A 10,808-nucleotide genomic window follows, 5' to 3' on the forward strand; every position below is an offset into this window, starting at 1 on the left:
GGGAGAAAAAACCTGGAAGGGGGCAAAAAATGCAATGTTTCGTACATCCACCAGGTGGCGCTAAGCGATTGTGGGTGAGTGCTTTCAGGTGCGGTCCCTCATCACTCATGTGAAGTTTGGAGTGAATCGGACAAAGCATGAGGGAGTTATGACCAGTTTATGGTTCATCCACCAGGGGGCAGTAATGGGATGCATGCAGTTGTGTTCAGGGTCAGTTCCTCATCACACATGTGAAGTTTCGAGGAAATCGGATAATGTTAATGGAAAAAATGGCACTTCCTGTTTCCACTAGGGGGCGACATGAGCGACACCCCTATCAGATGTAAGAGGTCTCCACCCTGGACCTGTGTATCAAATTTCATGATGATACGAGTTAATTAAAGCCATTAAAAGGGCAAACGTAATTTCATGGCGAGGGACAATAGTCGCCGCGTCGCCACACGGACGCCATTACTCGTAGCTTCACAGCGTTGTGGATTGAAGTTGATGGGGTCAACTATGTGCCATCAGTACATGTTAAAGAAAAACCTGGCCACTTCCTGTTACCACCGGGGTGCGCTATGAGTGACGTAGGAAATTAATACATCGGGACGTTCAGGGCGGAGCCATCATCATGTCCTGCAACTTAGAAGTTGATCGAATAAAGTATGTGGCCGTTAGAGCTGTTCGAAGGTGAAATGGTGAGCAAACGAAAAGTCGCCAAAATTCGCAAGGCCCTAGAAGCCACGCCCTTTGACCTACACACATTCTTTTAATAACTTTTGATCAGAGTTGCATCTAGATGGTCTGTAGCCAATTAGAAGTCAATCGGGTGAAATCCCTAGGAGGAGTTTGTTCAAAAAGGTCAAAAGTTCAAATCAAAATGGCTGACTTCCTGTTGTGATTTCACCATGTCGTTCAAAGGATTTTTTGTGTGTCTCGGCATGTCCTATAAGCCCACCAAATTTCATGCGTCTACGTGAAACACAAAGACGAGTCTGATGTTTTGAAATTTTCTAGGGGGCGCTATTTAGCAATTTGGCCACGCCCATTCCCAACAACTTTAAAATATCAAGTTTTTCGTGAGGCCTGATGGGCATGTCAAATTTGTCGCATTTTGGGGCATGTTGAAGCCTCCAAAAATGCAATCCTTTTGAGAGAAAAATAATGAAAGAATAATAATAAACAGAGCAATTACAATAGGGCTTTCGCTGGGCGACTTGCAGTCGCTGCTCGGGCCCTAATAAATACATGTATGTATGTTTTTGCCTGCCTCCATCTAAGGTCTGTCTATCGTCATGGCAACCCCCTCAAATTGCTGTGGCAACCACTGAGCCTCAGACCAGAGCTACAGCTGAGGCCCATTCCGCTGTGATGTCATCACTTTTGTGTTGTGATCATACAATCTGGCCTAGTGACAGTTATGACATCAGAATTCCAAGGTGAACCTGACTTTGATCTTTGAAGTATACAGTCGACACACAGCAAGTGATTTACCATTGATGTTATATTTAGCTGTTAGAAATTTGTATCGTTTTGTATTTAATTCTAGTTGTAAGACTAGCAGACACGTAAACTAGTGCGTGTGCTTGCTAGTGCTAGCTTGCCAGCTAGCTACTTACACACATATCGTTACCAGAAAAGATTCAACATGGCTTCAAAGGTAAGAGTAAAGTAGCCAAACGTTCATTGATCGATGAACATATGTTTGACATCTTACTTGACGATACAAAACATTCTGCAAAGGAGACGGCATCCTTGCCTGGACCCTTGAATTGCTACAGTACCAATGATAACATCTTCAGCATGACAGCGGAGGAAGTAGATAGTTATGACTCTGAGGACTCGGATGTCTCAGCTGCAGATCTTGATGACATACTGAAGAACATGAAAGACATGGATGATATGGATGCCGACCTTTTTGCTTTAAAGAAAAAGCCTAATTCAGCTCCAGCACAAAAAAAGGTCTTCGGTTCTGAAGAGCCAAAGAAAGACTCAGCTGCATTACAAAAGAATGGCAATTGTGATGGTGTAGATGAACCAATCACAAGAGAGAAGAAGCCAAACTCTATACTCTCTGGATCCGCTAAGCCTACAGCACGTCAAAAGAAGAAGGTCACCTTCGCTGATGAACACCTGGAGGACCCTCTTGCATCAAAGAAAAAGCCAAAATCCGCTCTAGCACAAAAAAAGGCATTTGGTAATGAAGAACCAAAGAAAGACTCTGTTGCATTTGAAAAGAATGGAAAACCAGACGTAGTAGATGAAACCAGCACTGGAGGGAAAAAGCCAAACTCTGCACCCTCTGAAACCTCTAGGCCTACAGTACGTGAATACAAGAAGTTCACCTTCTCCGATGACCCCCTGGTTGACCTACTTGGTGACGTGCTGCCAGAAGAAACTAAGCATGAATCTAAACCTAGCATGCAACAGACCAAAACTGAACAATCTGTTCAGTCTCCTTCAGCATCCCCTGCTGTTAAGAGCAAAATAGCTACAGCAGATGATGGTATGGATGACCTGATGGATGCCCTTGGATTTGACAGTGATCAAAACAATCACAAGAAAAAAGAATCCCCTCTTTGTTCCAACAAGGAAAACAATAAGCCCCCTCAGAGGGCCCTTACCGGACTGGATGACAGTGTCGAGAATCTGACTTCACCTTGTCCTCTAGAGAAACCATTCACAGGTAAGACCAAGGACCAGACTCTGCCTCAGGAGAAGCAGCAGGAAAAGACCACCACTGTGAAACTACCTGAGCGGCGTCGGCCCCGGAGAAGGCCTGTAGAATTGTCCACAGAGGATGTCAATGACTCTACCCTCTCTAGAACTCCCAGCCCCACTCGATGTCGCAACTCAGACGACCAGTCAGGCTTCAAGACAAATGATGATAGAATATTTCTTGTTAGCAAACAAGACACTACACAGGCTCCTAGGGGCCGAGAGAGCACCTCTCCATCTGTCAAAGAATCTAGTAACCCTTTTCTTGGACGGCCCAGTCCCGTTGCAAGAACAGAGCAAGTTCCTCAAAACAACTTGCAAGACCCATTGAATGCTGCAAAGCAACAAGTGTCATGTTCAGCAGACAGTCTGCAGCAGATACTGACACAGCAGCAGGTGATCGGTCTTGGAGCTGTTGGAGATAAAATGGTCCAACAGAGAGTGAAAGATCAACCTGGAGATTATCAAGCTCTGCAGGCTCGCATCATACAGCTGGAGGGACAGGTGAAGACACTTCAGCTGGAGCGAGACCAGAGCCACCTTCTGCTGGACAGTGTGCAGCAGCAGTATAAACAGGATATGGAGCTCCTGGAGAACACACACAAGGCTCATGTGAAGCTGCTTGAGGAATCGGCATTCCAGAGGGAAACGCAAGCACGGCAAGAATACGAAGCACTAATGGAACGCCTGGCCACAGCAACAAGATCTGCTGAAAAGGAACTCTCAGAGCTGCGGGCTCAGCACCAGCATAAACTGGCTCAGGTCCAGCAGGACAGGGACCATGAGGTGGAGAGACTCAGAGACCTTCAGATGCAATCTATTTCCGAGATGAAGAAAGACCACGAGTACCAAATCAACCGACTGAAGAGTTTAAAGGATGAGGAGATCGATGCAGTTACAAGTGCAACATCTCAAACCAGATCTCTTACGGTGGTGGTCGAGCAGATGGAGCAGTTCTCCTCTCGGCTGGGTGAGCTTTCCTCTCGGGTGGAGAGAACACATGAGCACACGGCCCATGACCTGGAGCAAGGGGCGCGGCACAGAGACGAGCAGTTTCAAATGATGCAGGACCGTCTGGCTCAGCAGCAGAAAGCCATGGCAGAGGAGAAGGTTTACCTTAATGAGCAGCAGCGACAGCTCGAGAGGGAGCGCTGGAAGATATCAGCAGACCAGGCCAAGGCCGAGTCTGCCCAAAGATGCCTGGACGAAGAGCGCCGTACCCTCAGCATGCAGATTGACATGGAGAGGGAGGAGCTGGAAAGAGCCAAGCGTGCATTTCTGGGTGAACAGAAATCAGCGATGCAGCACTGTGCAGAGGAGAGGAGGAAGCTGGCTGCTGAGTGGGCCCACTTCAATGCTCAGGAGAAGAAGATGCATGACAGAGCTGACCAAAAGTTCAGAAGCCTCTTGAAGAAGAGAGAGGCCTCCATCATCAGTCTGGCACAGGAAGAAGCTGACCTAAAGCTCCGATCTGCAGAAGTAAAACAGAGCGAGATCACCATGGCACGGGAGCGAGAAGCTCTGAAAGAACAAAGACAAGACCTGGAAAGGGAGAAAGAAAGAATAAACAGCACATCCCTGAGACTTGAAACACGAGCCCAGGAGGTGGAAGCCTCTAACAAGCTTGCCACAGACAAGTGTAAGGAGGGAGAACGAGCTCTACGGGTGGCAAAACGCATCAAGGCTCAGCACGAGACCAGGCTCCAAAATATCCACACCCAAACAGAGCAACTGAGGCAGCAAGAACAACGGATTCTTGAGGAAAGAATGCAGTTAAATCGTCTGCAGAAGGAAACAGAGAGGCTGCGACCGGACCCTTGTATCACCTCCATACCGCCAACAGCCCTACCCCTTTTCCACCCAGACTCTACTGCAGTTTTGCCGAAGCCTGAGCTGGCATCGGACCTCAACGTTCATTCCACTTCACTTGCTAGCACTCAGTCCATGGCACTACAGGCCAGTCTGGCTCTGTGGAGGTACACGGCTGAAAAGGATCGTGAATACCTTCAAGAAGAGAATCTCTATCTAGAAAATTTAAAGAAGAATTCAACACTTTGAATGCAGACATACCGATGCATACTCGGCACTTTCACTTGGACGCATGTAGCTCTCATAATGCTGGATCAAGAAAAAGCTTAGCTCTCAACATGGATCAAGAAAAAGCTTCATGATCTGGAGAAGCCCAGCAGACAAAGTGTCTGATGAGGCCATTTAAAAACAAGCACAGTAACACGAGCTCAAAGGCCCAAAATGATCTCTGCTCTACTGTGCTAATTAATGTTACTTGTATTTAATTGTATTTAATTATTCATTTGTCTGTTAAAAAATAAAACAAACAAACAAAAATCTAAATAACATTTGTTCCGTGTGTGAATGTACGGCACTATGTTTCTATGTATGAATATTACACATTTGTATTTGTAGGTCTGCAATAACATGTACCAAAATCTTATGTCCTGAGTCTTATTCTGCTTTTAGACTTCCAAAATAATGCAGTGTTAGCAGCACTCAATAGGATAATTTATCATTAGAGCCTTTATTTGCGATCAAAAATCATTGACAACATAAAAGATAGATGTAAGAGATAGAAAAGTTAGGGATTTAACAAGGGGTAAGTTAAATATTTGGTGATCAGTTACCAGTATTGAGGTTGTTTCGTTGGAAGTGGTTGAGTGACAGCTGGTTTTAAAACTGGTGGAATAACCCATGGAGACTTGGTATAAATTACAAAAAAATGTCTGGGAGTAAAAGGGCAGAGAACTCTTTTTAAGATTTTATTGGCTTAGACATCTAAAGGATAGGTGGAGGGTTTCCTGTCATCAATCATTCCCAGTAAGCCTGGCTGTGCTAAAACATAAAATGAATCCTATGCACTTCCCCCTGTGGTTTCAATAAACAGAGTTTTTTTTATAGGTGCATGATGTAATAAGCTAAAAAAGACTGGTGTGTTGGACTCAGTAAGGTGAGAGAATTCTAAGTGTCTTTCTGGCAAAATACATAATATAATATATAAAGTCAATGACCGATCAGCCTAGCCAGCAGGGCTGCCCCTGCCTACACACAGATCACGCACAGTGCGTAGGGCCGCGCGATCCAATAGGGGCCCCGTTTTGCACAAAGGATGCGCATATGCACAGCCGTGGTGCGCGCTACTAGATCAGCTGTCAGCGCAAGGCAGGAGAAGAGAGAGAAGAGACCTTTTTTTTTTTTTATCTGACACCGCACGCGCCGTCACGCGTCGATCTGACCAATCACTGGTCAGATGCATGCGCTGCAGCTGCAGGTGAAGACGTGATCATGGCTTCAAAAAGAACCTACGACTCAGGCGCAAGCAAGAGGGGGGAAAAAAAAAGCAAAACAAGAGTAAACTCGTGCTTCTCTCGAAGGTGGGCATTTGTTGAAGTTAGTGCTGCTGGGCCGTATTAACGGCGCCGTTACCGCCGTTTATGTCCGTTTACGCCAGCACTAGTAAAAATGTAAAACTTTGTGGCATAAGCAAGCACTAAACCTCCATGCTCAGCACAGCTGCTGCTGCTACTCAAGAGGTAGGAGGAGAGAAGCTAGCCTCCAGTAGATGTGGACTGTGGTCTGGAGATGAAAGTCATTTTCCAGCGGCCCTTACCATTTATTAAATGTCTTGTTAACACCTTTGTCTGCATATGCATTCACATCTGTTGAAAGGCGGTGGTAAATTTATCAGTTGTTGGCCGTATTTTCGGCTAAACTTTATAATCTATTTTATCTCCACACAAGGATCTGTTGGTGAATTTAATCTATGACAGGCAGCTTTGGAGGAGATATTAGAGATAAATATTGATAGAAATGAGTGTATTTGATACTTTGGTTGACAGAAGGAACTAAATTTGAATGTAGCTACATTTTGAAATATCAGTCTCTTTGGTACTGAATGAGTATGTTTTATTAGGATTGTAGTTGAAGCCTATATAATAATAATAATGATGATAATAATGACAATAATAGTAATAATAGATAGCAATAGCAATAGTTTTTTTTTTTTTAATTCATATTAGTGTAAGTATAGAACTGCTAAACTGCCAGTATTAGTGGTTGTAGATTGCATTATAAACGATTATAGGAGGGCCCGACAAAATTTTTTCGCTTAGGGCCCCATTTTGGTCAGGGACAGCACTGTTAGCCAGCAGGCTAAAAACAGACTTCTGGGTCATACCTAGCTATAGACAGCCAACACCTCAAAATGTGAAAGTTCGATATTTGAAATGATACACCTGGAAATGTTTAGAACAATCAGGTTCTAAGAGTGTGAGTGACTTGGTCAAACACTGATAAATTAGCAGAGCTTCTTATGAAATCTTTGCCCACAGGACACATTTTAGACATAGACATACAACTGTTCAACCATTTATTGGTTACATGCTGTCATTCCGACATCCCACCATTTAGACATACCACCATTCTGACATACCGCTATTCTGACATGCAAACGTCCCACCAATCCGACAAGGCTTTCTATATGTGCGTTACTCAACAGGTGACTCCCTTCTTTAAGACAATAGAGGAATACCCACATGGTTGTGCGTAATTATGCAGCAGATCGCAGACAGGGACTAGTCTGGCTGTCTAGCCTCTACCTGGTCTTTTTTTTACTAAACTTAACAAACCACTTTCTTCATTGCCTAAGCCCAACCTGTGCAACATCTTTTTGGGGAAAAAATACGCTATTAAAGGAATTGTCCGAAAGGCAGGATGTTTAAAAAAAGAAAAAAATACCGTCATTCCAACCATAGGAGGCAAAAATTGTCGGAATGATGGGACATTTGATAGAAAATTAAATGTTGCCATTTAGACAATGAGAGGCCTATGTCGGACTGGTGAGATGCCGGAATGGTGGTTGCCCCCCCCCCCGTTTATTGATCCCATACATGGGAAATTTGGTTGTTAGAGTAGCATACAACAAGACAGTAAAATAGTAGAAAAACATGCAATACAGTGGTACTTCAACTGTGCAACTGTGCACACTTAGATTTTGTGTGGAAAGTATAACAATATGTAGCATTAACATTAATATAGTATTATGCATAAATAGATTACACAGGATAGAAGCAATTGAAGCTCTACAGTACATATATACTGTATACAATAACAAACATAGAACTTAATACATGTAGCTCACCCTACTGAACTCCTATTTACTGCCAAGTGATAAATTGATGAAATTAGGTTGCATAAAGGTAAAAAGAACAAATCAAGACCACGGCTTTACTGATTTACAGCATTATCTTGATGAGACCATCTCCACAGTTGTTATTTATCAAGTTACACGGCTTAGTTTACCAGCTAACCGTATAGGCAGGGTGGGAAATTAACTTTATTATGTGAACATCTACCAGCCACTGACAGATAAATGTTCACATCCACCCTCCACTCACTACTAAATCATTGCTTTGCGTCGGAAATCTACCAGCCTCTTTCATATTTTACCTGTGTCTGGCTGGTGCTGATTTCCTACTATGCATATAGATAAGACAATAGCAATAAACAGCACAAACTGGTGAGAGGGGGAGTGTATGTAAAATATGTAGAGAGAGGAGAGGGGGATAGGAAGGGTAGTGTGAGAATAGAAAAAAAAGAAATTAAATTAATCAATTAATCTAAAAGTGAAACTCTGTCTAATTCAAAGCACCAGCTGTAAATGTATCCATTACCAGATAAAGCTAAACTCATGTTATCATTAATTACATGTTGTTTGTCTGTATAGCTGATCTAGTCCAGTGGACCTCTCACATTAAAACTCACTCATCTGAACACACTCGTGGAACACTGCCGCCTACACTCACCAGACAGTGCTTAGTTCTGCCCAAAAGGTTCAACATTTTGGCAAATTTGCCCATACCTATAGTCTTACGACAAGATTCTATACCTTTAATTGTTGGTGCAGGCTATTTTCAGAACGGTGGAGCAGAGCCGCGAGCTGCTCAGAGCTACGCTACGGAGGTTAATGGAATTTCTTGGTTTCCCTCATCTAACTCATCAAATACACAATCCAACAACTCCAAAACTCTCTCGTGGACAAGTTGTGACCTGCAAATTCACCACGCTATGAGATAATGGAACGTTGCGAGACAGAGTTGTTTTCGAAGTAAATCCATGCAAAACCGCTGATGTGCATTCCCGTTGGGGGCAGTTTTCCGGCAAGCAGCCTCTGCATTTGCCTCGAAAACAACACTGTCTCATAACAACGTTTCATTACTATCTCATAGCGTGGTGAATTTGCAGGTCACAACTTGTCCACCAGAGCATTTTGAACTTGGTGGATTGTGTATTTGATGAGTTTGATGAGGGAAACCAAGAAATTCCATTAGCCTCCATAGCGTAGCTCTGAGCAGCTTGCGGCTCTGCTCCACCGTTCTAAAAATAGCCTGCACCGACAATTAAAGGTAACAAACCTACTCCTAAGAATATAGGAATTATGGCAATGGGCCAATTTGCCAAAATGTTGAACTATCCTTTTAAAGGTTAGGTCAAGGTTGGTAGGCTACATGTTTTTTACTCAAACTTCATAACCTATTTTCAACTATCTTCAATCCAATTCATTCTACAATAAACACTAATGTATGGAGCTCTAATGACTTTGTCGGACGTCCCACTGCAGAGGCCATGTGTATTGTATTACTTGATGAAGTGTGATGATGATGATTTAATGGGCATGCCCGAAAATAAACTGATTGATTGATTGATTGATTGATTGATTGATTGATTGATTGATTGATTGATTGATTGCTTGATTGATTGATTGATTGATTGATTGATTGATTGATTGATTGATGTGAGAGTCCTGGTGGTTACAAATGTGTTTCTCACAATTATTGAGGCCACTGTTTCTCCAAATCTTGAGAAACGGTTCAATACCTTTGTCCTGGTTCATGTTTGATCAGAATTGTATCACAGGTCAACAGAGAGCTCCTTGTACTTGTTTTTTTTTTTAAATCTTGCTGTGGGACAGGAATTGTTCACTATGTCCAATCAATTGCTACAGGTGGACAAATAAGTTGTAGACACGTCTCAAGGATAATCAAAGCAGACCTCAGAAAAGTATCAGCAGGAGGATTATCTAGGCTTGTGGAATGAAAAAAGATGGGCCTCGGATACTGTTTTACAAACCAAACACTCAATCAAGCTGAATATATTATGGAAATATTCAGTTGTGGTGATTTGTGTAAAATTGTATCAACCAACTACAAAAGTAAATGCTGCTTTCATTACTTTAGTTACTGCATGAGAAATAATATTGATACACATAAATTGATATTAGTACATACTTTACAATAGTACTTTGAATGCAGGGTTTAATTTGTAGTGAATTGTCTTTGCTGGAACACCACACACCACATACAATACCACCACAGTTTACAGTTCCTCAATAACCTCTCCTTTTTTATCAGGGTTTTCTGACCGTGTCAGATGAACAGCAGCAGCCTCTGAACTGTGAGTTGGCTAATGTAAGAGAGCAAGTCGTCAGGTCAGAAGCATTTAGCAATCACACCTTTGTGCTGCTGTCTGTTCTCGCTGCACCAATTTCAGTATAATTTCAGATCATTTGATCCAAGTAAAGTCACCAGAAATAATAACCTGAGGCTTTAAATCTTAGCAAATTATAAGTCCTACCACACACAAACAGAACAGAGCAATGCAGCATCCCACAACAATACAATATTTTACACTATATACATTTAGGTCAAGATTTCTATTTCAAGATAATATGGCCATAATTCATAATTTTCTATTTCTTACATCTTGAGAGTCTGGGGTTCATTTAGTCAAATGTTTCTCATCATATCTTTATCTGACTTCCTGAGGGAAATCGTTTATGTATGGATGTATAAACATGTTGGTCATGGTAATGAGTGAAAGAAACATTTCCAGAACCCTCAGTGGGTGATGGGACTTTGGCGTTTTATTTAGAATCAAATGAGGAATGGGCTCCCGCCTCCCATGAGCCTGAATAAAATAGGCAGTTTAGAAAAAGAATGGAAATCAGCTTGAACATGGCATGGCTTCTGCAAAGATGAAATGGAGCATGGTGAGATGTTAAGAGAGAGGGGATGTCATCCGTGATCTTGGCTAAGGCT

General features: G+C 42.7%; 1 protein-coding gene across 1 annotated transcript; it reads left to right on the forward strand.

Annotated features, from left to right (window-relative positions):
- Positions 1-1,785: 1,785 nt before the first annotated feature.
- On the forward strand, positions 1,786-4,758 carry LOC310992288 (fas-binding factor 1 homolog; the record flags this gene model as incomplete). Its single annotated transcript, XM_083980309.1, has 1 exon — positions 1,786-4,758. One exon carries the CDS (start codon positions 1,786-1,788, stop codon positions 4,756-4,758), a length of 2,973 nt encoding a protein of 990 aa, XP_083836435.1.
- Between the last annotated feature and the right edge of the window lie 6,050 nt (positions 4,759-10,808).

This window comes from Trachurus trachurus (assembly GCF_905171665.1).
Source record: "Trachurus trachurus genome assembly, chromosome: 10".
Taxonomy (NCBI): Eukaryota; Metazoa; Chordata; class Actinopteri; order Carangiformes; family Carangidae; genus Trachurus; species Trachurus trachurus.